Here is a 27,323-nt window from a genome sequence, read left to right on the forward strand (position 1 = left end):
ATAAATGTAAATGCAGAAAAAGAGAGAGAGAAAATTTTCCCTCTTTTTTTCTCTGCCCATTTTTTTAAAGCTGTGAGCTAGGGGTTGGCGGTATAAACGGTATACGGTAGAAACGATATAAATTTGGCCAACGGTAGAGATTTTTACTATACGCTACCACAATAGCGCATGTTGATGGTGTCATCATCAAGCTGCGCCTGTTTTGGTCGAAAGCATTGCAGCGGCTGCAAACAACATCATCTGCAAATTATGCTGGGCGACAGTAATAGCAAAGAGACTAAGCACTTTTGGAATAAGAGGAAAGCCAAAAACTTCCGTACCATTGATTCATTAATGCCGAATTCTCTAGCACCCGCTCTATTCCCGTGTTGTTGCAGTATATCAATGACTAACCTCGTATTGTGGATGGATCTCAGTTGTTCTCCTGACTGAAGTTTGGTCCGTGTATAGCATCCTGCTATGCAATTGCATTTGTCCCTAACCAGGAGAAACCCTCACGTTAACTTTTATAGAGTGGAAAAAAGCGTTCATCCTTCAGCTTCAGTGTGCTAATGTTATGCTAACGTAGCTGTTTTGCTAGCGATTACGTAGGACATCATTATATACCAGCTAGTCCATCTTTAGTAACCCTACAAACGTCACTGCTTAGTTTTCTGTCTTCATTTATGTTGGAAGTGATAGCAGAGCTGTACGTTTTAATTTTTTCAGATATCTCTCAGTCAGAACATGGCATATCATGTTTAGGTGGAAGCTAGCGAGCTAACTTCCTGCTAACTTCTAACTCCGTTGAATTTAATAAATTCTGTTTTCATGGATGCCTGAATGTTAAACTTAATTGTTACACCTGGTAAAGCAGCAATGCTGATCATTTTAATAAAGATGAAAAAATTTAGACAGTTTTTAACTCTCAGTGATGCCGCAGTGTTCGTTTGACTTTGGGACCTGAAGAAGACGGAGTTTTGGACCCAGATTACTCCACGAGGCTCCTGACTACGGTAGCCGTAATGCTCCGACAATCTATCAGGCGGTGCGGCTTCGTAGCTTACCAAAGTCGTACTAAAACATTTTTGAGTGCCGTGTACTACATAAAATCTGTTTGAGGTCAGTAAGCACAACCAGAATTCATACATAAGGCACACTGTCGATTTTTGAGAAAATTAAAGGATTTTAAGTGTGCCTTATAGTGTGTAAAATACGTTTTTTACCGTAAATTATACCGTGATATAGATTTTAGGCCATATCGCCCAGCCCTAATATTTTCAGTATTGGCTCAATAAATGAAGAATACTGAAAATATTGTTTCCACAAGTGGATAACTGATTTTATGCCATCACCTGCATTGCCCATTGGCTGAGTTACTGTATGACAAAGTCATATGAGCTAAAGGCTAACAGGTGTTCTGTTATTCAGTCATTGAACTGCATGTGCTGCATTCATTTTCACGACGGTCAGATGGGAGAAAGATGAAGAGACTGAGAACATTACAAAGATGGGTGCTAATGGTTTACATGTGTCCCTGAAAAGAGGTTGATCTTTCTGGGAGTGTAGTGACGTGACCCAGATACATTCCTTTTTGTGTGGTCGGGTGTGCGTATTGCGTCACTTACATTTGTGAATAACAGGAAACGCCTCCTTTAGTCGTCTGTGTACAGCAGTTGGGTGGGGTTTGTCAGACCAGTCAGCGCCAGAAAATCTTAGAAATGTCACTCGTTGAAAAGTTCACCTTGTTTGTCATTGGTGTTATTTTTCTTACATGTTGAGGGTGTAGTGACTATCAAAGACCTACCAGAATATGCTGGAGATTTGAATTGCTCAATCTGAATGTAAATATGTTAGAGGTTTGTTTTAAGTAGCATGTTTATGAAATATTTGCAAGTGACTTTAAACAACAAGTGCTGCTTTAAAAAGAAATGGAATGCTTTAAATGTGAAATTTTAATATGCAAGTAAAACATGAAAGGTTGTTATGTAATTACATACAGTTCAACCAGAGTATTTAAGTATGGAAGTTAGCTTTGGACAGATTTATGTTAGGGTTAGGGTTAGGGTTAGTTATTCATGCCTTACCACATTGTTTGCAATAAGGCTTGTCTGCATCCAAGTTGATGGCATTGCTTGTAAAGTTGTTTTGCTTTCATAAATGTGTTATGTTTTCTAACTGTCTGAAAAAGTGAAAATGATTTGACTCTAGGGCTGTGCGATATGACCAAAATCTCATATCCCGATATAAGACATCTATCGTCCCGATAATGATATAAATCACAAGAATGTAACATTTTCTGTAAATTCTGTGAATCTCGGGCAGCTCAACTTGCGTGAAGTGTTTCCAGCTGGGCGTCATGTACGTGGAGTTGAGTGTTTTAACCGATGCATGAAATGATACATTTTTAGACATAAGTTGTAACGGATGCCTTTTTTTTTTTTTTTTTTTTTTTTTTTTTTTTTTTTTGGAAGTATTTATTACACGGCGTGCTGCGGGGAAAAGCCTGTTCTAACGTTTGAGTCTAAGGTATATTTTTAGCACCTGATGGCTCTCTTTTGCTTCTCATCCGTAAATACTCTGCTCTTTCACGTGATTCTGTTTATTTTGAAAAGTCTCAACAGGATCTTGAGCTTTATTGTGAAAGAATAAAATATTGTGGAAAATAAACAAGCGGACACACGGTGGTTTTACCGTCGTGCATAAAAACAGGCACTTGTCCGTCTGTAGTGTGGTTATCTTAAATATAAGAGAAAGAGAGAACTTTAAGAAATTAATATAGCCACTACAGTGACCATCAAAACGATGAAAAAATATTGCCGTAAACAGTTTATTTTGCGACACCACGAAACAAACGATAGCGTAAAATGAAATGATAGACGTTTTTATATCGTCATCCGATATATATCGTTATATCGAACAGCCCTATTTGACTCCATACTAAAACTGCAGAAATTTTTACCAAGTTTGTTGCATTTGGCTGGCTTTTCAGACATCTGCTTTTTAATGGAAACATACAGTCATCATAAAACAAGGAATGCCACATTGCCATATTCTCACTCTTGATATGTGTATTTACATTCTGTAACAATAGCATCGTGTCTGGTATTGCTTCTCTTTCTGTCTCTTACTGTAAAATCTATCAAGCCCCAAACTAAGCTGTGCTGCACTCGACAAAATAACAGCCCACAGAGAAATCACTTTACACTCCCAACTATACAGCAGCTGAAACCACAATGAATAGAAGCACAAAACGTTGCTCCAGGTGGACTTTAGTGCGGTGTAGACTTGCAGTGGTTTATCACACCACCAACAGTATTAAATAACTTGGTTTAAAATAAGATCATAATATTGCAATGACATCATTAACTGCAATTTTATAGTTAGTGTGGTGTTGAAGTGATGATGTTTTAAATCTGGGTAGCTATACAGTTTTGTTTTTTTAACCTTTCCTTACACTTGTCTGGTGTTTCTGCCTCACCCTTTTCTCCCTCAGGGCTTTGACCCCCCTCATCAGAGTGATACCAGGACAGTGTATGTAGCTAACCGTTTCCCCCAGAATGGCCACTACATACCACAACGCTTTGCTGACAACAGAATCATCTCATCCAAGGTATGTTACAATTATGATCTTAAAATTTGTGTCTAAAGTGCAAGAGAAAAAAAAAACCCCTCTTGATATGAACGCTAACATTTTGCAGTCACAGCAACTATGGCTACAGAAAAATTGTCATTCAGAGAAACTCTAAACTCAGTCTGGTTTCGGACACCAGTGTTGACCAGTGCTAAATACATTAGTGTGTATCTCTGGTGTGGTAGGAGAGAGATAAGCTTAAAGTGTGATTTGTTGATAACAGGATTAGCACAGACAGAAAACTTGTGTGTTGGTGAGAGGCTAAGTAGGTTAGCTAGAGCACTGGCAAGACAAAAGGATAACAAAGAAAAGGAGCTAGGGCCTGCCTCCAGCAATCATGACTGTCATTGATTAGCCGGTAGATTAAATGATTGACGGGAGGGTTAAAGCACCTGCTTTAGTCAGGCATTGATTTCAAACTGATTTTGGATAAGGTTAATTCTGCCATTCGTGTGTACTCATACAGTTAAGTCCATATGTGTTTTATATTTTTCCTCTTTGCACAGCAATAGATTTTTTTTTCAATTAAGATTAGCTTGAAATGCAGAGCTTTGATTCAAAGGGTTTAACAAAAACATTGCATTAACTGCTTAGTAATCACATTTTAATATATGGTCCCCATTTTCAGCTGCTCAAAAGTTATTGGACAAGCAACTGACAACCAGTTTCAGGCAAGGCTTCATTATTTTATGTTAAATGGGGGTGACATATATTGGCTGTTGATTCCAAATATTCAACTTGTATATTATAGCTTGTCAATGGAACTCCTAAAATGAGCTTGTGATGTATGCGACACACACACACACACACACACACACACACACACACACACCGTTTTTGCTCACGATCACGTTTTTATTTATAATAACAATGCGCCGTGACAGCTCGTCCCGGTCCAGCCCTTTCAGGAGATGAGAAGAACTTCAGGAGGGGCCACATCTACAATCTAGTACAATAACCCAGGCATGTATGGGTGATAGTGGAACTGGGCTGCTAGTGTTTACTGATGATGTGACTGCTGATAGAAGCAGCAGGATGAATTGTGAAGTGTACAGGGCTATACTCTCTGAGCAGAGAGTATCTCAACACAGCATTGATGATGTCCATAGGATCCAGAAGTCATTGACAGCAAAGGATTTTCATTCAAGTATTAAAAATTCCTGTAATTTAAAATGATGCTTCTTTACTTCTGAGCCTATGGAAATTTGGGACTTGATTCAAGTCTTGATTGTTGGATTTTAAAATCCATTGTGGTGGTGCACAGAGGTAAAACTACCAAAACTTTCATTCTTCAGAAACTTATGGACCTAACTGTCTGTAGTATTTTATCTTAATAAAGTAAGACAAAGACTTAAACGGCACATTTATTGAGTAAATTACGCAGAGCAACCAGTAATCAGTTTATCTGAAGCACACTTTAGCTCAGCACAGCTGCTGTACTCCTTTATCTCAAGCTCCAATTTGGAAATGCCAGTGAACACTATAGCCATAGACAAGATCTTTTACAGGGGTAATCAGAATATCATTTAACTATATTATTGTATTCATGTAGGGTCTTAAATATGGCCAGTATAAATATGACACAGTAAAAGTGTTTTTTTTCTGCTCTAATTAACAGTTGCTACAGTAGTTTGAATACCTCCAATACACCATCTATGTATTTGCAATTCAATTCCTCTGTTTTACTTAGTAAAAAAGAACCTTTAGTAGCAATTATTCTGTCTCAGTAAACCCTGAAAGATGTTTTCTTTTTTTTTTTTTTATTTCAGTATACAGTTTGGAATTTTGTCCCCAAGAATCTGTTTGAGCAGTTCAGAAGGATAGCAAACTTCTACTTCCTCATTATCTTCCTTGTACAGGTAACGACACACAAATGCATGTGAACACTCCTTGACGTATTTCCTCCTCTTAATACAAATGCCTGTGCTCGTTCTTGTGCTTGTGCTTCCGAGCATTGAGTGACTCATCGACTTCTAGGTACCAGAGCAGAGACTGGTCTGCCTCTGTATGAAAGCGACACACTTACTCACTTAGTAATATGTGTGTCTTTGCAGCCAGCCCTAAGCATTAGGCCTTCACTGTGCATCAGTCATTTTATGCTGAAGTAGGATTTGGCTTTCAAATTTTTAGCCTTCTGATTTATTCTGCACTGTGTAGTGAAGCCAAAGCAATCGCCTTGACTCTGTCTACTTCACCCACTCAACTTGTCAGTGAGGCTGAAGTCAGCTTAGCCTCAAATCACTGAGAGAGGGGCCTCTTTTCATCTAAGATGGCCAATTTGACCATTTAAAGATTGCTTTAGATGGGTTTCTAGATGACTGGTGAATTCTTCTGTTAGTGTAGCCATTTACAGAAAGTGTTAAAGTGTTAAGATATCTTTGATCTTTTCCTTGAGGCGTCTTCCTTTTAAGCAAAGTTTCACTTTACATTCAGTGTTGCTTGCCTAAAGCCTTTGTGGTTACGCTTGAAGCCTAACAAATGTTGCACATTTTCCTCACATGAAAAGTTTGCAGTGCATTTGTTTTTTTATGAACATGCATTGTTTACATTCATGTTGCTTTCTTTCTCATTTGTCTGCTCAAGGATTTTTTTTAGAGTAATTATTTATTTTGTTTGTTTTTTTTTATTGGATGACTACTTCCACCTGTAGATTAGTGCAACAGTGTGAAAGAGTTGCCAGAAACCTGCTTATGAAACCCCCCCAATCAAAACTAATATCCACTAATAAAAGCACTGCTCAATGGCACTAAACCATTTTAGCTTGGTCTTCAGTTTCACACACTTAGCTCAGCATTTCGTTGTGATTATTAAGACCAGGATATGGGGTGAGGAAATATAATATCCCAGTGACCCTGCTTACAAAGACAGTAATTCAAAAGTGTGTGTGAGACTTGTTCTCATCTGATCGTTGACCTTTAAGGGAAGTTATACGGGTTTCCTGTTTATGCACATTGGCCACTACTTCTGTCGTATTTTTCAAGTTGCTTGTTGTTGCAAAAACCACTACCACTTTTACAGTCCCTTTTTTAGTTTGGCAGCATCTCTAAACTCTGTTTTGTATTTTTCTTTGAAGTTAATGATAGATACGCCAACTTCCCCAGTAACCAGCGGCCTGCCTCTGTTCTTTGTGATCACAGTAACTGCCATAAAACAGGTGAGAACATAACCACATAGCCGCTTCCTCTTCCTCATGAAAATGTGGAACAAACATGCATGCGTCATCAATGATTATTGTCTATTTGTAGGCAAAGCTCAAAGCTTTTGTTGTTGTACAGAGCACATTTGAAATTATAAAGTATTGATTGAGAACATTTGAAGCATTCCTGTTTCTGACATTAAACAAGTTTGTTTAGAATAACTTGTTAAATTTGGTGGCCACTTCTGTTGATCAGTTTCTAGTAGTGCCACACACACAACCATAGTCAGTAAATAAGATTATTTTAACCAGCTGCCATCTGCAGTTTGTAACTGGTTGTGTTTCACAGGGCTATGAGGATTGGCTGAGACACAAGGCTGACAATGAGGTAAATGGGGCTCCAGTGTTTGTGGTTCGCAGTGGAAGTCTGGTCCAGACGAGATCCAAGAATATCAGGGTAAGATCATCAAAGTTGTAAAGGACCTTAATTATGCCAGTTATTCCAATTTAGAAAGAATTTCTTTGGTCCAAGAAAATTAAGGTATCAAGAAAAGCTTTTTGCAACTCTTTACGAATCGATGTAACTAACTTTAGCTTGGATGTTAAAGTGTCATTTCTTTAAATTTGTTCCCATCTAAAGCTTATAAATTCACTCTAATACCTAATTTCCCATGGTACAGTATGTGAACACTCAGAGACCTGTTCAAATAAACCCTGAAACGGTGATGTGATTCTGTTCTATGTATAATTGTATTTGTATAACTAGCTGCAGCATTTGCCCTTCAAACACTGTGTCATTTTATACCTTGGCTTGTCTGGTAATGGTGGTTGTGTGATGATATAGGTTTTTCCTGATCTTATCTGACACTATGGAAACACTGTGGGGTTGCATGTCTGGGGTCATCACTAAAGACATCTCTAAATGTGTACTTTAGTAAAAGAATAAATGAATCACTTGAGGGGTTTTTTCCTCACAGGAAACTAGGTGCCAACAGGAGTGAAATTGTTTAATCTAATACAAAGGATGACTAGTTGCTTTGTGTTTGGTGACCTTTCAGAGTTAATTGTCCTCAGTCTATGGAGAACTACATCGCTTCTAACCTGCTACTCACAAACAACATCTAACTGCATAGCTTCTATTAAATAAGTAACATATGTAGTGTTGTATTACTCTGAAAAGACAAAAAGCTAAAAATTACAAACTGTAATATAACAATTAAACATATTGTCTAGAGTGTGAACAATACAGAGTTTTTGTTTGATTTCTGTTCCCACACAGAACATTTGAAACACTCCCAGCGAACTAAAATGTTTCACAACACTGCACTAACCAGTGAGAATGCTCAGTACATTTCTTGGCCAGGCTCTGGAGTAGTAGATAACATGGAGAATGTACCTCTAACATTTCCATTTACCTAGGCAAATTTTCAGGCAAAACGGTATTCTTTATGTCTTTATGTGGTACCACATCCTCAAAGCACACCTGACTACAGGACGGCGTGTAGCTCTTGCAGCGTGGGCCTAGTACCTGGGTCACATTGACATCAGAACACATTGTCACAATACAAAAACGGCTCTGGAGCTTGTTTAGAAGCAGAGTGAGCCAACGTCCTCCAAAGGGTCCAACTGTGTTTTCATGTACGCTAAAGACCACAGAGGTCAAAAACAACCAAAAATGAACACATTTGCAAATTTCGATAATAGTTGCACCCCAATCATTTTTAACTTGCCTACAATATATTTCTTAACAAAGTCATTTAGCTATTTAGTTTTAAACATTTTTAGATTTCTAAAATATTTGTGTGTGTGTGTGTGTGTGTGTGTGTGTGTACTTAGTTTTTCTCCTATCTGTCTGAAAACGTGTGATAATATTGCCTAAGTGATGCTAAACGTATTTTAACTCAATTAAACATCACCGTAAATGTGTGAATACAATTATTTGACAATCCAACTGAAATATAGTGAAAAACTGAACAGACTTTACCCCGTGCCTGCTTCTGTCTATCCATCTAGGTGGGAGACATCGTCCGTGTGGCTAAAGATGAAACGTTCCCAGCAGACCTGGTGTTACTGTCGTCAGATCGTCCAGATGGCACCTGTCACATCACCACAGCCAGTCTTGACGGAGAGACCAATCTCAAGGTCTGACAATAATATGAGTGGTGCTGTTAAACATACTTGGAGGTGTTTAAATCTCTTTAGCTTTGTCACTGTGAGTTTTCAGAAGCTATTTTCACCCTCTTTTCTTTGTCGCAGCTCAAGCAAATACTAGATTTTTGCTTTGTTGAAGTGACACTTTGTGTATATTTCTGTTTGGGTCATTTAAAGTATTATTTACATAAAAAACAATATTGAATTTCAGTTGTTGCAAACGTGCTGACATGAATGCATGGCTAATAACCTAGTCAGGAAAATGTGAAACCAATTTTATAAATCGTCTGTGATCTGAGTCACTGCAGTGAGTAATTGCTCGTACTAGTGATGGTGTTGATATACAGGAAGGAAAGTTGACGATATTGCTGAGAGTCAGACATCATAAGGCTAATGGCCTGCATATTAAAGCCCTATGGATGGAGAGCTCCTCACTGAGCCTCATTCATTAGCAGCTTATGGAAACAGTTTACATAGAATAGGAGTTCTTTTCCTATTCTATGTAGTTTGTGTCTGGCATATTAATGATCCCAACTTTGAGAGTGTGCTGAGTTTTCGTTTTCTTTTTTTTTTTTTTTTTTTTTTTTTTTTTTGCTTTTCCTCTCATTTTATCTGTGAGTTTTCACTGTTTTTTCTGTTATAATTTTCCCATTGCTCACTCAGAAAACCACATTTGTCCCACTTGAAGCAATGCTTCCCAGCCATCACTAATTAAACTGTTGTGTGTGTGTGTGTTTTTTCTAGACCCATTACTCTGTGGCTGAGACATCAGTGTGCCAGTCAGTCTCCCAGCTGGAGGCATTGCAGGCTGTGGTGGAGTGTCAGCAACCAGAACCTGACCTGTACAGGTAATCGTCAATTAAGTGTACAGATCCTTCAAGATAAATCTAATCTATTGTGTGGATTCAGACAACAGATGTTTAAAAAAGGTACTTAGTCCCATTAAACCACATAAGAAAAAAAAGCAACAGCAACTTATTCTGGGTAACTAAAGCAGTCAGAGGGTTATGTAACAATTTGAAAAAGCTGCTCAGAAAAAAACATGTTTACCAAACGTCTGAAGAAAATCTCGTAATACATGAACAAGGCATCTCTCCATATGTGCAGGTGCAAAAGTAAAAAATATAAATGGTTGCAAGTGCAGGTGGATACTTAAATCTGAGGAAGAATTGCCAAAAATCCGGAGGTAAGAGGGCAGATGCACCAGCTTGGGTTGTGTTTGGGTGGAAAACCCTGATTGAGTATACAGTCTTAAAAATTCCACTATGATAGCAACCTTTCCTGTCTGTTTGAGAAACTAAAATCTGAACTGTTACCATTTTTTTTTTTTTTTACTATTAGAGAGGAATGCACATTGTGTCTGAAAACCTTTTCAATGTGGGATCCTATTTGATAAAGTAGCTCAAGAATTGCCTGCGAGTTAATGTTCAACTTGAGGTTGGTGGATGAAAAAAACCCAAAACAAAATCTAGCCAGGAAATTATTGTCACAAGACCACAGCTGAACTTTAAATGTAGGATGAAGATTACAATAGACATTTAGACTATTCAGTATTTATCAATCATAAGATGTAAAATGTTTCGTCATGCTTGGACAAATGGCTTCATTATGTAACTCTCCATAGGCCTAATTTATATTCACAAAGCACTGATTTATGTTGACTGTCCATTAGGGTGGGGTTTTTTTTGGGGTTTTTTTAGGTCTTTATTGTAACTTGTCTTTTTTTTGTGGCATCTTGACTGTAGAATATATAGATGCAGTATTAGAGGTCCATTACATTACATTTGCTGCTCATTATCACAAAATGCATAATAATAAAAAAAAGAGCTTTTGTGTTGTCTTTTTGGGAAAATGCATTTGTTTCTTTATTATTTTATTGTTATTATATATTATTAAAATTGCATCTGCCACACATTGGATCGATATAGTCTGACCAAAATTCAATCTCTGAATGTCAGCTTTCTCTGGCTTTTCTGTTTGTCATTTCTTCTAAGTGCTCTATGAGTCACAAAGCTTCCTTAAGCTGCAGAGGCATTAAATCAATTACTTAAATATGTCAGAGAATGGTGGATGAATAAAAATATAAACATAGGCTTTAAAGTAATTTGGTCATCACAGTGCATGTAAGTCTCAGGTTTTCTGTTCTTTCCTGAATTTTTCCTTTTACTTTGTGCATGCGAACAGAGTATCCTGTTTGGTTTATCAATCCACTTAACTCTGTTTTTTCTTTCTTCCTTCTTTTTCCCAGATTTGTTGGTCGTATGACGGTGACTCAGCATGGGGAGGAGATAGTTAGGTGAGATGAGTTTTCTGTCTATTATAGTACCAGCTATAAGCACTAGAGCTAAGGATACAGCACCATTAAAAGAGAGTGAATGTAAAAAATAAATGAAAATTGTTACTTAAATATGGAGACTGTGCATTCATTGTAAGATGCATAATGTCATTGGATACAGATACAGATGTATTTTTCTCTTGTTTGTATTTGTCAGACCGCTGGGTCCAGAGAATTTGCTGCTGCGAGGGGCCAGGTTGAAAAATACTAAAGAAATCTTTGGTGAGTCAAAATAAAAGGAACAAAAATAAATGGTTCAGCAAAGCACAAACTTCACGTAAGAATGAGGCCGATTAAGAATTCACATTTTTCGCTACATTTGGAAGTATGATTTACCTTTTTGTGCTATTGCAGGTGTGGCTGTTTATACAGGCATGGAGTCCAAGATGGCACTCAACTATAAATGCAAGTCCCAGAAACGCTCTGCCGTAGAGAAGTAAGCTATTTTATTATTGCTTTTTAAGATGTGCTTAATGAAGTCTCCAACTTAATATTTCCCAATGTTCACGATGTCAGGTCCATGAATACCTTCCTCATCATCTACCTGATCATCTTGCTGTCCGAGGCCATTCTCAGCACCATCCTAAAGTACGCCTGGCAGGCTGAGATCAAATGGGACGAACCTTTCTACAACCAAAAGACAGAAGCGGAGAGAAACAGCAGTCCGGTTAGTCTGCTTTGTTTTCACGACCAGAGGAATGCATTCTTATTGATCTGTTTTTGTGAAGACTGCAGGCTATCGACTCCAGAGATTAGATGAGTTGAGATTTTAGTTGACATTCCACTTCTTCTCTCTGTTTACATTTGCACCCTGCGCTGTCCTTCACTTTCTGATCCCCGTAAAAATTATAAGGGGCCTATAATATAATGTAGATGTAAGTTAATTAATGGTAAAGATTCTTTGAATTGACATGCACAGTACGTCTACAAAACTACTTGTGTTAGTGTTTCTAGATTTTGTGACAAGACACTAGAAAGGAAATGCCTGTCACTGGGCCAGCCTGCCAGCCTATCAGCCAACCTGCCAGCAGTAATCAGTCACGGGGAACAATAGCCCTTATGTATTGAGACAGCAAGAGATTAAAAAAAAAAAAATCATAGTTGTGCACAAGCCGTCCTGCTTCCTGGACACACAGGAAAAAACCCAGGAAATAATAAAGCTCTTGTAAAGTCTGAACTCTTTCTAATATCCCGGTCCAAGGATAGCTAAACTTATATTTGTAATATTAAATCACACATTTCTGAGAGTCCTTCTCGTGTCTATAATGCAGACAAACGTATATCTAAGTCATTAATTATAATTTCTTTATTTTAATTAGCATGTTAGTCAGGCTCACATAAAGGCTTATACAGTGCAAACATGGCTTTTAATAGCTGCTCATATGTTCAGTCTGTGCTCCTTATCCTTTCTTGTCAGTTAAATAATCAGTCCCTTAATGTCAGTGAATTACCTCGCCTACTTCGGTTTCATTATTCTGTATATGGCTGAGATATATGTAAGCGAATTTATTGAAAGACAGTCTTAATATTCTCCTGCATTTTTTTGTAATGCTTCTCTCATACAGTTTATATAATTTCTCTTTCTTGCAGCAGTGCAAACGACTTGCATGTATATAAATTTACTTTATACTTTTCATTGTACTGCTCTCTTGTCCTCTCTTTAAATAAAAAAGAATCTGTCATGTTCTTTCAGATCTTAAAGTTCATCTCAGACTTTTTGGCTTTTCTGGTGCTCTATAACTTCATCATCCCTATCTCGCTCTATGTTACTGTGGAGATGCAAAAGTTCCTTGGCTCTTTTTTCATTGGCTGGGATTTGGACCTTTACCATGAGGAAAGTGACCAGAAAGCTCAGGTCAATACCTCTGACCTCAATGAAGAGTTGGGACAGGTATGAAAGAGGAATGAAGATGCCTATGTATGCATATTACAAAGCACACCCTGAACATGGATATGCATGGATATCCTGCTGTATCATCTGAATTTTATATGAAATATCATGAATTTTTAGTAATTTAGAAATATGAACCGGTTTGAATCGGTGAATTACGTTTATGTACATATTCAGTATACAGCATACAACTATGCCGACTTTAATGGTTAGTGTACTTCAGTGAGCATCTGTGTGTTTCTGTTTTTCAGGTGGAATATGTGTTTACTGATAAGACGGGCACACTAACAGAAAATGAAATGCAGTTCCGCGAGTGTTCGATTAATGGAACCAAGTACCGGGAAGTTAATGGCAAACTTTTACCAGAGGGAATGACAGACGACTCACCAGATGGTTCTATGCCTCCCCTGGTATTGCATATATATATTGCAGGCCTGGTTCTTTTCTTTTTCTGTTTTTTTTTAAATAACATGCTGTGTTTGTATCCATCAAGAAAAGAGAGAGAGAGAAAATAAAAATTTATGTCTCATCTTTCCTTCCAGATGGGTGACGAATTGTTATTTCTCAAGGCAGTGTCACTGTGTCACACAGTTCAGATCAGCTATGACCAGTCAGACTGCCTGGCTGTGGGAGGAGACCCATTCTCCCATGCCAACGGGTTCTCTTCCAGTCCCATGGAGTACTACGCCTCTTCACCGGATGAGAAAGCTTTAGTAGAGGCAACAAAAAGGTAAGGTGACACTTGAGCTTCCTCTTCTGCAAGTTTCAGGTTCACAGGTTAAAATTTATGCACAAAAAACAGACTGACGAAGTTGTTGCTGTGCGTTGTGATGTTAGACATTAAGAGCTGGTGGTTGCACCGGACTGCAGAGGTTGCAACACAGGAAATGTGTAAATTGTAGTCTGCATCCCAGTAATGCCACAACAAAACGTCTTAAAGGTCTTTATTAATTTAACCCCGGAGAACCCATGGTGTCAAATTTGACCCCATGGTTTCCCTAGTAAACCAATGGGGTCGGATCTGACCCCATGGGTTCTCCAGGGTTAAGGATTCCTCAAATCTTTCTTAGTCTTCTTTAAACTTTAAATATGAGTTCGGTTTTGTCTGTGCCTTTCTAGATGGGTCAGTGATTGGCACTGGCACCTCACAGCAAGGTACCTAGTTCAAACCCCAGCTGGGGTCCTTTTGTGTGGAGTAAACACGTTTTCCCTGTGGCAGTGTCACTTTCCTCCAGATACCAGTGACATGCATGTTAGGTTAATTGGTGATATCCTAAATTTGCTGTGGATGTGATGTAGAATAGGTGCAGTCTAAAGTGCTGAGAACTGGAAATGTGCTATATAAATGAAAGTGTATAAGAATCCTTGCTTTGACATGATTCATGCTGTACTGATTGTGTTAGCTGCAAAGGGAAATTTGGTGGGGGGGGGGACACTGAGGTTGGGCTGCTGACCACTTGTTCCTTTCAGTGTTGCAATAATACTATATGGGCAGCAATTCAATATCCAGGAAGCGATTCAAAAACCCAAGCTGACCACTGTGGGAATATGTCCTGAAAGGGCAAACGCGGTATTGTGAGCGCATTCTGCTTTGCTGCTTAAACATTAGGCAGCTAAAGAAACTGGAATCAAAACACCACCTCTAGATCTACAAGAAAACCTTGATAAATTGATAATTTCTGCATGTAGCTCTTTAGGACCAAGCTATGGTTTGCTTGTCCACGAGTGTTTTAAGGTCTACTTGGGTCAGACTGACGTTAAGTTCATCGTTGGACGTTTAGCATAAGGCTCTGTTTGGATGTGTGTGTGTCTGCCCATTTTTATGAGAGCTATGTGAGTTCGTCTAAAGAGAACTGCAGTGCATCAATTGCACATGCGCCGGTCAGGCAGACTTCAAGTGGGCTTAAAGGAAGCATAACCGGAATGACTGCCTGTCTGTGCTGTCTGTGTCGTCATCCATTGTAAATTATAATTTGTACCTTAAAGTAAATCCACCCATTGATTCAGGATCCTGTTTTGCAGGAACACCCTATGAAACTGGAAGTCCAGACAGTAGAGTTCAGTGCTTAGAGTGTTTTGTTTTTTCTGCTGCAAAACAGTTTAAAAAAAGTTTCTAATGCTGTGTAAATTTCAAATAAAGACAGAAAGCAGTCATTTAGACTTAAATTCCATTTATTCAAAGTACAGAGAGAATGGATGGATTACTGAGTGAATTATGTATTGATTCGGTGTCCTGAGAAAAATGCTACAGCTTGCAGTTAAAGGTAGTTGTTGTAAGATGTTAATATAAGTGCTGGGGTTTGTTTTATTTTTTATTTTTTCTCTCTCAGGATTGGAGTGGCCTTCACTTGCAGCAATGGAGATACCATGGAAATCAAAACTTTTGGCAAGTTTGAAAAGTATGTCACCTTGTTCATTTTTAAAATCGCAAATAAGATTACAGTGGATTGTTGTTTTTCTTAATCTCACTCAGATGTTCCATGCTCTCATAGTTTTTAAACTAAAATAATAAATAATAAAAACCTGCTGCCAAAAAATAAATCGTCCCTGTTCAAAACGAGTAACTATGTCTGACGGGTCTTTGTTTGGACACTCAGGTATAAACTGCTCCATGTACTCGAGTTTGATCCTAACCGCAGGAGGATGAGTGTCATACTGCAAACTCCCTCAGGTAATACCACGTTCTTCAGCTGAACTTGTACGTTTGTTGCAAGTGAAAAAAATGAATTTAACCATTAACAATAAAAACGCTTATGTTTACAAGTATAATATAGTAAGTTTTTTTTGTATTTTATTTTATATTTTTATTGAAAATTGACATTTTAATGCATATTTAGCGTATATGTTCTTGCTGTGTTGCTTTTCAAGGAGGCAAAGTGTTGTTCACCAAGGGGGCGGAGTCTGCCATTTTGCCTTTCGCGACTAGTGGTGAGATCGAAAAGACAAGGCTGCACGTTGATGAGTTTGCCATGGTAAGATTTTTGTTATTTATTTATGTGTTTGTTTGTTTTCCTCTCTAAATATTAACCAGATGCTCATATTTTCACAATCATGATACAGATTCATCACCCCTTAAGCACAATATTTTTGGGGGGGATTTTTCATCTGTTGCAGAAACACATTTTTTTTTTACCATTGAAGTCACACAGATCAGCTGCACATGTATTATTTAATAGGATACAAATGACTTACCTGTCTAGAGGTAATATGATTATCAATATGAAACTTCCCGATATCCCTGTGGTCAGATGTCTGAGACAAATTGGATGAAGTTGATACATCTGTCTTCAAAAGAAACCTTTAAATATATATATTTTGATTTATGTCCTCAGATTTGTGTCTGTATGTGTAGGCCTGACATTTTTCAGTGTTACAGTGATTACTTTTGGCTCTGTGGCTCTCTGTTCCCATTACATTGTAAATTCCTCGCCACAACAGACACACACACACACACGCACTGCCCTCACATCATGTCATCATACGTTAGTACCCAGGAGTCGGTGGGTTGATTTGTGGTCATCTACCCCTCAGGCTCGCTCTGTGATTTAGAGTCAAGCTTTAATAATTTGTTTTTCTCGTCTTTCTTTCTCTTTGCTTTTTTGTTTCCTGGATTCATTTCTTCCCATCATTCTCTTATGATTTTTTTTTTTCCAACCTTGCCGACATTTGACCTTACCATCTGCCCAAACGTGGTGTCTCATTTTATCCTTCATCATTTTATTAACCTTTCTTTTGATTTTTCTTCTTTTTCTTCCCTGTTTTGAATCATTTTTCTGAACTCCATTCTCCTAATTTAATTATAGAAAGGTTTGCGAACCCTGGTCGTAGCATGCCGCCACTTCAGTCCAGAGGAGTACATCGATGTGGACAAGAAACTAAACAGTGCCCGCACCGCGCTGCAGCAGAGGGAGGAGAGACTGCAGGAAGCCTTCAGCTACATTGAAAAAGACTTGCAGCTCCTGGGAGCAACAGGAGTGGAGGACAAGTATGGAGACTCAAAACATAAAATAAAATATCTTGACATTCTCATCACATTCATAATCCGTGCTAATCAATACAGAAAGGATTTTGCATTGATTATCCACACCTAAACCAGTATTAACCCTTTAAAGCCGATTGGAGCGGGCACGCTCTGTTTTGCTTAACTATTTTTAAATCCCTGTAGAACCGGAACCGCGTAAGCTAGCGCAATAATTTTTTTTGCGTATGAAACCGGAGGAGTTGTACTTACATCTTATGCCATCAGCTTGTCCTAAGTCACGGTTTCCTTCCACACATAGCTTTGCAAAAGCTGCATAAAAAGCGCTTGCAGGAACAAAAACGTAATATTCCAGAAACATACTTTGCCGATCCGATCAGTTGTTCATAACACTTCCCACATTGAAACAGACGTCAGCGCGAACGATCGCATGTCCGCCATTACCTGCCCGAAACCGGAAGTGACGTCATTTTTTTGCAGAAAATGTAGTTTTTTTACTTGTAGGCCTTAGAAGCCTATACTGGTGTTTTTATAAGTCATGTTTGACTTTATGCTTTTCTGAATAGTTTCTGGGATGCTTAGAACTCAAATTGCACTGCTTAAAATAGTTTATTTTGATGCACATGCTGTTTGCAAATTTGCATCATAAGACTGTTTTTCGTTTTTTCTGCAGTATATAAAAATTGGTGTATCTCAAAAATAAAACTATGAAGACACTCAAAATAAATTTCCTGTTGTTGTAAACTATTTTTTGCAACTTTTTTGTATTTAAAGTTTTGAGGGATAAACCTCTTAAATTTCTCCAAGTAGAAATATATGTAATTTATTGCACTTTTTTGCAATTTATGTCGTTACTATGGACTTAATGCATACATATTATTAAAATGTGGGCTATAACAGTTGTGTTGATGTATAGCAACTTGAAATGCTCCCAAAAATGGCACTACAGCATGTAAAAATATAAAGTAAGCTCTGGCGGCCTTGGTTCTATGGTAGGTCTTAAAGGGTTAAGGACAAACACAGTCTCGCTAAACTAATAATACACAAAGCAGGCTTTTGATGTGTGCTTTGAACACAAAGTAATAATCTACAGTCTAGGCTTAAGTAGAGTCAAGTGAACTAGGTAGACTCAGGTCTTACTTTTTTTTTTTTTTTTTTTTTTAACACAATTTTTGCTATAAATTAAAGCATCAATTCTTTTAAATCAAGAAGAAATTGTTTAATTTGGTCAGTACAGTCAGTACACTGAAGTACTGGTTGTGGTTTGCTTGCTTTTCCAAACACTTGTGTGACAGAATTTCCCAGAGGAACCCACCCGAGGGATTAATAAAGTTTTATCTTATCTTAATCTGAGTAAATTTTTAGGAATGTGGGGTTAAGATAATGTTAATTGTAAGTGTTGCTCACTTTTGGAAAATGCTACATGGTTCTGGGCATTAAATTAGATCAATTTAAACAACTGACTACTGCACTATTTGAAGATGGTTAACTTTAAAAACAGGATGCCATTGTACAGGAGTAGATGATTTATGTGCCACACAGGCTTCTGGATTTTTTGTTTACGCTGGCCAATTTCGGTTGACAATTTGTCTGTCCACTTTGGTGATCGAGATCTGGATATCTGAGCAGCTATTGGATAAAATCAAGAACTTGAAGGACCAGTAGGCTTATGCCATGGCAAAACATCTGTCACCCATCCATCTGTAATTTATCGTGGTTGAAGACACTTTTAAGTTTGTGAAGATGTTTCACCTCTCATCCAGGGGTCCTGGTTATTTAAAGTGTAGTTGGGTTACGTTAAGGGTGAAACCACTCTAAAGGTGCCAATATACCCTCCGTCGTGGCAGGAAGCCGCTACAGTATTCTCATAAACGCCAGGTTTCACCACTCAGACAATATCGCGTCATGCGCGCTAATAAGGAGGCGAAGTTGTGAAAACCATCTCCCACACAACAAGCAACGCGGTGAGCATAAAAACTGTGAGACCTTGCCCCGTAATGAGCTGAGGTGTGAGTTGACCCATGCCATTTTTCACACCTTGGCTCATGTGATAACTCGCAACCTCAAAATGGGACAACCCCCTCCGGGGATTAAATACATTGCACACGCCACCTTTTGGTTTTAGAACTGAAGCTCCTTTGAGAGATGAAGTGTCTTCTCAAATTGAAAAAAGTACAGTTGCCTTCTTTTTAAAAAATCTTTTATTCCAGCTCTTAAGACTACCATGACTAGGATGAGACCTTACACAGACAGGTATTCACCTAATTTGGTCTCAAGGTGTAATGGTTAAGTCCTATTGGTAGCTTTACCGGCACTTTAGACATTTTTGCAAGAATCACGTGACCCTGTAGAGTTTTGGTCAGAGATTCATTTGTCATGTTTATCACTATTTGTGAGCCTTCTTGAGTTCTCAATGGATTTGAAATCTCAACAGTTTGTGCAGTACAGTGGTCCCTCGTTTATCTCAGAAGTTACATTCCAAAAATAACACGCGATACGTAAAATCTGCGAAGTAGCCAACTTTATTTTTTACAATTATTTTAGATGTTTTAAGGCTGTAAAACCCCTCACTACACACTTTATACACTTTTCAAAGACTGGCATGGACGTTTTCACACTTTTCTCTCTTGTTTAAACACTCTTAAAGCTCAAACCTTTGTAAAAGAAAATGACCAGTATTATAGAATGAAACCAAAGGCACCCGCAGTTGCCTTTGACGGTGCAAAGCTTTTCGTCGACATTGTTGTGTTTGTTGGGGAGAAAGCTTACAAACATACAGTACAGCGCTTCAGAGTCACACTGCTAGCGATCAAAGATTTATGTAAATTTGACAAGCTGAACGCATTCTGTACTGTACAGAGACACTGCACGAGATTGATCGACAATGGTGTACAGCCAATCAGGACGCAGAACACAATGCGCTGTTTAAAAAAAAAAAACAACAAAAAAAAACAAAACAAAAAAAAAAAACCATGGAAAATTGCACACAAAAAAATCTGCGAAACTCCAAGGCCACGAAAGGTGAACCGCGTTATAGCGAGGGACCACTGTACGCCCAACTACTGACAACAAAACTCGGAACCTTATTTCTGTAATTCACACATTGCAAAAAAAAAAAAGTACGTTTTGAGAAATGGACATCATCCACAGTGGATCAAATCTGCTTGTGTTTTGTTGTTGCTGTCGTTGTTTTAGGCTTTTTTTGTCTTGGGCTTCCAGCCATGTAACACCCCCCCCCCCCCCCCCAAAAGAAAAAAAAAAATTCAAAACTGAAGAAACACACAGGCAAAACGGACAGATAAACACAGTGGGAAGATTTTTAACAGACAATAAATAGTCAGCAGGGAGAAGAAGACGTCACCTCACTGAGCCTCTCTGGAAATGAATGTTGATGTGTGTTTGCAGCCGCTCGCCATCTGCTCCTCACATAAGCCTCTTGCGTCTCCCACTTTGTTTATCTTTTTGCTCGCTCTCCCTTTTTCCCACTTCTCTGCTTCTGTATCTGAAATGAGATCCTCCCGGGGATCCTCTGGTATGGAAGATGAGACGAAGGGTTCCCTCCAACATCTGTGTAACATGAAAAATGTAATGCCGATTGGCATGAAAATATTAGATCAGATCAAACTGTCTTTGAATCTTTCGAAAAATAACTGCAGCGAAAAACACAAAGTAGTCAGTCACCCTCTGCTCACCAGTTCTTGCTAACCCTTCAGTAGATGTGTTAAATTATGAAGCTTAGTTTGATCAGTTCCATCAAGTTACCCACACTTTGTCTGCGTTACCTTGAAGACCAAAGTGTTTATTTTCTCTCTTTCTTGTATCCCTAGACTTCAGGACAAGGTCCAGGAGACCATTGAGGCTTTGCGACTCGCAGGAATCAAAGTATGGGTGCTGACAGGGGACAAACATGAGACGGCAGTCAGTGTAAGCCTGTCCTGTGGCCACTTCCACAGAACCATGAACATCCTGGAGCTCCTGCAGCAGCACTCTGATAACGAGTGTGCTGAGCAGCTCCGCAGACTGTCCAGGAGGTAGGTGTGATTCTGCTGAAAGTAATGATGTTATCTGACAGCATACATGTTGTTTAATTTTGTGTGTATATATATATATCCCCCTGACCTCATATTGTGTTCTTTTTTTAACTTTTTCTCTGTCTGTTCACAGGTTAAGGGAGGACCATGTCATACAGCATGGATTGGTTGTAGATGGAGCTAGTCTGTCTTTAGCATTGAGGGAACACGAGAAGCTCTTTATGGAAGTGTGTAAAAACTGTTCAGCTGTGCTGTGCTGTCGCATGGCCCCACTGCAGAAAGCTAAGGTATTATTGTCTTGTAAGCATTTTTAATTGTTTGTGGGTGGATGGAGTTCCTTTGTTTTTTTTTATGTTTGTTTGTTTTTTGTCTCTGCAAATTTTCTGAAGCTCACCTGTGATGCCATTGTTACTTTGTTATGTCTAGGTTGTGCGTCTTTTAAAGACATCTCCAGAAAAACCCATCACCTTAGCTATTGGGGATGGAGCCAATGATGTCAGTATGATACAGGAAGCCCATGTGGGCATAGGTAAACACCTAGCTCACGTACATACAGACTGTATTGTCTCACACGACATGGTATTAGTGTTCTGCAGTGTGATCTCCAGTATGTCTGTCTCTCCAGGTATCATGGGGAAGGAGGGTCGTCAGGCCGTGAGAAACAGCGACTATGCAATTGCCAGGTTCAAGTTCCTGGCCAAACTCCTGCTGGTCCACGGGCACTTCTACTACATTCGAATAGCTACTCTTGTACAGTACTTTTTCTACAAGGTAAGATCTAGAAAGAGACTTTCTACTTCCGCTGTAATCGTTCAGTCCCACTAGAATGAAAATACAAGACACATTCCCTGTGGCTAAGAGAAATCAGTGTGTTTTTATTTGTTTTGTTTTGTTTTTGTTTTTTTTAATTTAGCAACAAATTGCATGTATTTGCAGTAACTCTTTTAAGTCAAAAAGGAATTGCACAGGTTGCCTGGTGGGAGTCAACCCAGCTCCAAACAGTGGTGCTCTGCAATCATTCTCAGATTGGTGAAGGTTTACAAAATATTGCTGTGTAATTTATAAATGCTCACAAATTCAGTCTCAGTCTGAGTGCAGCTGGTCTGTGATGCATCTCTTTGCAAAAGAAGACTTTGCCTAATTGGTTGCCAAATGGTTGTATTCTGGTTATTTTCCTATCTAAAACAAGTTTGCACAGGGCCTGTTTTTACATTTTCAAATAACAAATCACTTATCTGTTGCTGTGTAATTGCCAACTTAACCCCATTCAGATAGCAGACTGACTCTTTTATTGTCATTTTATCATTGTCGTGATACAATTACTCACTGACTTGGTTCCCATCTTCAAAGACACCATTTCAAAGGCAACGGGACTACAGGTTCACTGCACACAGTCACAATAATTTAGCTTGTGCCGTGGCCTCCGACCACTGTTTTCCCTAGTGTGACCGTAGCATAACTAAGAGCGTGTTCAGTGGTGTCTCCTGTCACTGCAATATTTTTAATGTTTCTTTCCTTCACTCTGTCTTTTCTAGAATGTGTGTTTTATCACGCCGCAGTTTTTATACCAGTTCTTCTGTTTGTTTTCACAACAAGTAAGTCTCACACTCTCTGTATCTTTGTCTTTTTAATGTCAGTGGTGTTTTGGTCCTGGTCCTTATTAGGTATCGGATTGAGTGCATTTTTATAGATTTTTTCTTTTTCGATGTCTCTTGTAGTGAATCTGTGTTAAATAAAAACGAAAATGGATCTTATTATTTATAGGCTTTAAAATTAAGAATCAGAAGTCTATTGAATTTCTGTCTTTTCAATTATTTATGTAGCATGGTTTTGGAAGCTAGTCCCAAAATATTATTAACCATGTAAGACTATAGTTTTTACTGGGAGGCCATATTATAATCCTCTTGCCTCATCTTCTAGTACTGTGTGTATGTTCCTACTCATTTGTTTTTCCGCTTTGCTCCAACTCTGCTCAGCCTCTCTCCCTGATATCTTTAAGGTCTGTTGAACGAGTTGTGGATATCAGTTCTTGTTAATGGGTCATTGATGAGTGAAATGCTGTCTCTGTCCAACCTAGACTCTGTACGACAGTGTTTATCTGACACTGTACAACATCTGCTTCACCTCGCTGCCAATCCTTGTGTACAGTCTGTTTGAACAGCTGGTCCATCCGCATGTATTGCAGAACAAACCTGGCCTGTACAGGTGAGCTTATGTCATCTCCAGGTGAACACTACTTTGTATATTGTTTTCTGTTATGTCATCATCTACGTACACAGTTGGCCTACTGGTTCTTTTTTTGTGTGTGTTAATTGGAATTTTATGTAATGTTTTTAAATTGGCTGTTAGCATCTAGATGCTGCTTGTTACATAAATCATTTTATTTTTCAGAACCGCTAAATTGTAATGTACTTATTTATTCATCACAGTGAAACATGCAACTTTGCTTGGATCCTATGAATGCTCTTAAGGATTATATTAAAAAAAAAAAAACTTTTTATTTATTTATTTTCTGCAGGGATATTAGCAAGAACTCTCTGCTCTCTTTCCGGACCTTCTTGTACTGGACTGTGTTGGGTTTCTGTCACGCCTTTGTCTTCTTCTTTGGGTCCTACATACTAATGGGAGAGGACACCACACTTATGGGCAATGGACAGGTATGTGTTTTCATGCTCTATGATGCTGATATCAGTCAAATGTTAGTTCAGAGCAAAAACGAGAAAAGTAGCAAACAGATACTATAGAGTAACCGTTTGTGATTGCATCTTGTTGTGTTGCGGACATTAACGGGACTGTTTACCCGCTGGTATTTTTGCACTCGCGTCTTCCCTTCATCTTGCACTTTTCTTATCTGTCTCTTTGTCATTCTTTTTGTTTAAGAGCATAACAAATCTTCCCTTTTCTGTCCCGCTGCATATCTCATCATCTTTCTTTCTTTCTGAAGTTTGGTATTTCCGAAAGCACTCACTTTTACTGCACTCTCTTGGTTGTCTTTTTCTTCTGTCCTTTGTTGATTACGCCTTTTCCCTTTTGCCTTCATGCTGTGCATGTCTTCAGATCTTGCGAGCTAACAGGCAGCTGGTAAGAGTCTGCTCTACAGATGAATGCATGTCTTCTTAGGGAGCTAATGAGAGAACTCCCAGAAAGATTTTCTTTTAAGTGAAATATTAAATTAGTAGTAATGATGCTATTCAAGAGCATGAATTTAAATGACTAGTCCATAGCATTTACATTAGTGGTGTCTTGAAATATGCTGAATCAACTCATAGTAGAGTTACATGGCTTGGTTTAATAATTTCCTACCTCTCCTGTACCCTTAATGGCGATTTTTGAGTATATACAGTATTTTACAATATATTATATTTTGAGTTTGATGACCATTAGAATAGAATAGAATTTCTGCCTTTTTCAAAGCGTAGCTGCATAGGCAGAAACCATCGTCACTAACATCTAGTCAGATTTTTCTATAAGTAGGTAGATATCAGTTAGGGGGCCGAGTTTGTAAAAGATTTTAGTTTAAATCATAATTCTGAAAGTAACGAGCACAAACTTGAACTGTATTCCTATCACAGGACCAGAAATGGTGTTTACTCCCCTGTGTGTCACTATTAGCCCTCAATGTTCAGACTCCAGCAGGGTCCTGAATTGGCTGGCAACAAAATAATGTCTCCCACAGCTCTCAACCTATAAGTAGAACAGTGGAGCTACTGATGGTACTCACACAGTTGGAGGCCGAGGTCTTATTTTGGGCACCGTGATGCCGAAAGAACTTGTTAACCAAGGCTACAGTCATAGTGAACTTGTCTCTCTTTGCACCACATGTGTAGACTAAAGCTTGTCAGTGATCCAAGGGAACAAGAGCAGTAGGGTAACAACGTCCCTTATACAGATGCGAACACACAGTCTGTACATTTATGCAAAGCTTCTGTTTTCCTCTCCTCATGAAATCATTTTCAGGAAGTGCCAAACTACATTGTAATGCTGTTTATTATTATTAACTGAAGTACTGTATGTCTGTTTTTGTAGATGTTTGGGAACTGGACATTTGGAACACTGGTCTTTACTGTCATGGTCATCACTGTCACGTTAAAGGTAAATGATATCAAATATTATACCCTATCAACAAACCACTGTACTCTTTCTAAAGAAGCAGTTGTGTTTGGAACATTTTGTAATGTTTACGACACTCATGGTTACATTTGAAGCTTTCAGAGTAATGAGTGGTGGGTTCATATAATAGCAGGCACTCTCCCAGTCAGATTTGTATGTATGCCACCTGCTGAGAACAAAGCAGCAGGAAGCCAAGTTATTCAGTGAGTGTAAACAAGGGCTGGGAAAGAAGTATCCAGTGACATATCTTCAGCTTAGCTGGAGTTTTGCTTACATGTAGGAATTTATAATAAGTTGACAAGCTGACACTGAAGTACATCAGCAATTTATTTTTGAGTGTTTGAGTCTTTTCTCATGTAATGCCCTCTAAGGATGATGGCTGCTGTTTGCATAGCAGAAAGCTGAGAAACACATGCAGTTTCAAAAGGAGACATTTGTATTGTCAAAGTCCCGTTAATGAAATATGTTGAAAGATGTTGTGATGAGGATGATGTCAGTGGCCATTAATTGGAGAAGATAATTTATCAGTGTCACCTCAAGGTCTCTCTTTATAGCACGGAGGAAGATTGCTGTAGTTTATTGATGCACTGCCTGTCCCTGGATCCATGTTTTACACCCATCTTTCTTTTCCTCCCCCTCCTGTATGTGTGTAACGTCAGCTTGCATTAGAGACTCATTTTTGGACGTGGATGAACCATTTTGTGACATGGGGCTCAATTGCCTTCTATTTCATCTTCTCTCTCTTCTATGGAGGCATCATCTGGTAAGAACACCTTCTTGGCAAGTTCTGTTTGCTTCTGGAAAGTGATGCTTTTAAACTCAGTTACTTCCTGTGTGCTGTATGTTTATGTCAAATAGGTCTGGGCAACATGAACAAAAAAATGCTCTTACCACTTTTTTTTTTCAGGTTTTTTTCTCATATATATTAAACATTTAAATATTATTTTCTGTTAGAAGCTGAGCATGACAAATGTACAATACACAGAAAAATAGAACAATATACAGATCTGTAATTCTGTGTGTCTACAGTCATCTAAAATATTAATTCTGACCAATAAGATGATTTATATAGATTCAAACAGTTTTTGGGGGGAACAACACCAAAAATAAACAAAGCTTTCTGTATATATCATCAGTAAAAATTCAGGAATCTTTCAAATATAAAAAAGAGAACATAAACTAAAGTGATATATTCACACAATTGTGGTGTGCTAATGCTTCAAGACAACAATCCGTCCATCCTTTCACTTATCCAATTCAGGGTTGCGGGGGCGGGACTGGGAGCTATTCTAGCTCCCATAGTGCGACAGATGGGGTTCACCACGTATAGGTCGCCAGTCTGTCGCAGGCCTAACTGTCAAGTTTTTCTAAAATATAAATAAAAACGGTTTGAGAAAGCACAAGAAGTACAGGACTGGCTCATTGAAATGCATTGTATTTGACCACAAATCCGATCAGGTGGTGAAGTATGATAGCTTTTCAGATCTCTCTACACTCCTGTGTAGCTGGGACAGTGCTGTCTGAGAGAAATGTTTACAACTAGTTGAACCAGCAGCTTCAATCAACATTTTCAACTGTGCTTACTTGCATCATACAGATTACAGTAAGGTATTGCATTGTGCAGGTAAACAGTTAGCTGTGCATGGTGTAAGGATGTCCTTGCTTCAGGTGCTTATGTGGCATTTATGTGGAAACGTGCTTTCAACTCATTTTGCAATGTATGTTGCTCTGCTTCTTTATCAGGCTTTAGCAAAGTCCTCAGACTCTTCTTTTGAATAATAAGCTCGTCCTTTTATGGCTGTCATGTTCAGTAACGCTGTCCCTCGAGTTTTCGTTACAACCCTAACGCTGCAGTAGCACAAACATTAGCACATGTGCTGCTGCCAGCGGCTCCTCCTACACTAATGTCAGTGTTCCAACCATGTCCGTCCCCATGATTGGTTCGACAGGGTGCTATTCTCACTGTGATTGGCCTCTCGTATTGTCTGTGAAAACATGGATGTAGTGAGTTCTATCGGCTTTATATTGAGCATTGTCTCATATTTCTATTGAGGGAAAAATTACTTCATAATAACTA

The 27,323-nt window shown here is 38.5% G+C and overlaps 1 protein-coding gene across 3 annotated transcripts in view; it reads left to right on the forward strand.

Annotated features, from left to right (window-relative positions):
- atp11b (ATPase phospholipid transporting 11B) overlaps positions 1 to 27,323 on the forward strand; it is a 50,355-nt gene that overhangs the window by 5,313 nt on the left and 17,719 nt on the right. For 2 of the 3 annotated variants that reach the window (XM_084911051.1, XM_084911052.1), the window contains exons 2-28: positions 3,476 to 3,592; positions 5,383 to 5,472; positions 6,687 to 6,767; positions 7,099 to 7,206; positions 8,763 to 8,891; positions 9,645 to 9,748; positions 11,149 to 11,196; positions 11,393 to 11,457; positions 11,590 to 11,671; positions 11,752 to 11,902; positions 12,929 to 13,126; positions 13,378 to 13,536; positions 13,669 to 13,856; positions 15,457 to 15,525; positions 15,724 to 15,797; positions 15,995 to 16,098; positions 16,930 to 17,111; positions 20,933 to 21,136; positions 21,270 to 21,423; positions 21,563 to 21,665; positions 21,762 to 21,907; positions 22,672 to 22,731; positions 23,214 to 23,341; positions 23,655 to 23,793; positions 24,194 to 24,217; positions 25,163 to 25,228; positions 25,906 to 26,009. In XM_084911051.1, coding sequence (XP_084767177.1) covers positions 3,476 to 3,592; positions 5,383 to 5,472; positions 6,687 to 6,767; positions 7,099 to 7,206; positions 8,763 to 8,891; positions 9,645 to 9,748; positions 11,149 to 11,196; positions 11,393 to 11,457; positions 11,590 to 11,671; positions 11,752 to 11,902; positions 12,929 to 13,126; positions 13,378 to 13,536; positions 13,669 to 13,856; positions 15,457 to 15,525; positions 15,724 to 15,797; positions 15,995 to 16,098; positions 16,930 to 17,111; positions 20,933 to 21,136; positions 21,270 to 21,423; positions 21,563 to 21,665; positions 21,762 to 21,907; positions 22,672 to 22,731; positions 23,214 to 23,341; positions 23,655 to 23,793; positions 24,194 to 24,217; positions 25,163 to 25,228; positions 25,906 to 26,009 — 3,077 coding nt within the window. The remainder of the gene's footprint in view (positions 1 to 3,475; positions 3,593 to 5,382; positions 5,473 to 6,686; positions 6,768 to 7,098; positions 7,207 to 8,762; positions 8,892 to 9,644; positions 9,749 to 11,148; positions 11,197 to 11,392; positions 11,458 to 11,589; positions 11,672 to 11,751; positions 11,903 to 12,928; positions 13,127 to 13,377; positions 13,537 to 13,668; positions 13,857 to 15,456; positions 15,526 to 15,723; positions 15,798 to 15,994; positions 16,099 to 16,929; positions 17,112 to 20,932; positions 21,137 to 21,269; positions 21,424 to 21,562; positions 21,666 to 21,761; positions 21,908 to 22,671; positions 22,732 to 23,213; positions 23,342 to 23,654; positions 23,794 to 24,193; positions 24,218 to 25,162; positions 25,229 to 25,905; positions 26,010 to 27,323) is intronic. The other variant, XM_084911055.1, reaches the window with a different exon arrangement.

The sequence above is a fragment of the Perissodus microlepis genome, chromosome 17, assembly GCF_051167445.1.
Source record: "Perissodus microlepis isolate ML-2025 ecotype Zambia chromosome 17, ASM5116744v1, whole genome shotgun sequence".
NCBI lineage: Eukaryota > Metazoa > Chordata > Actinopteri > Cichliformes > Cichlidae > Perissodus > Perissodus microlepis.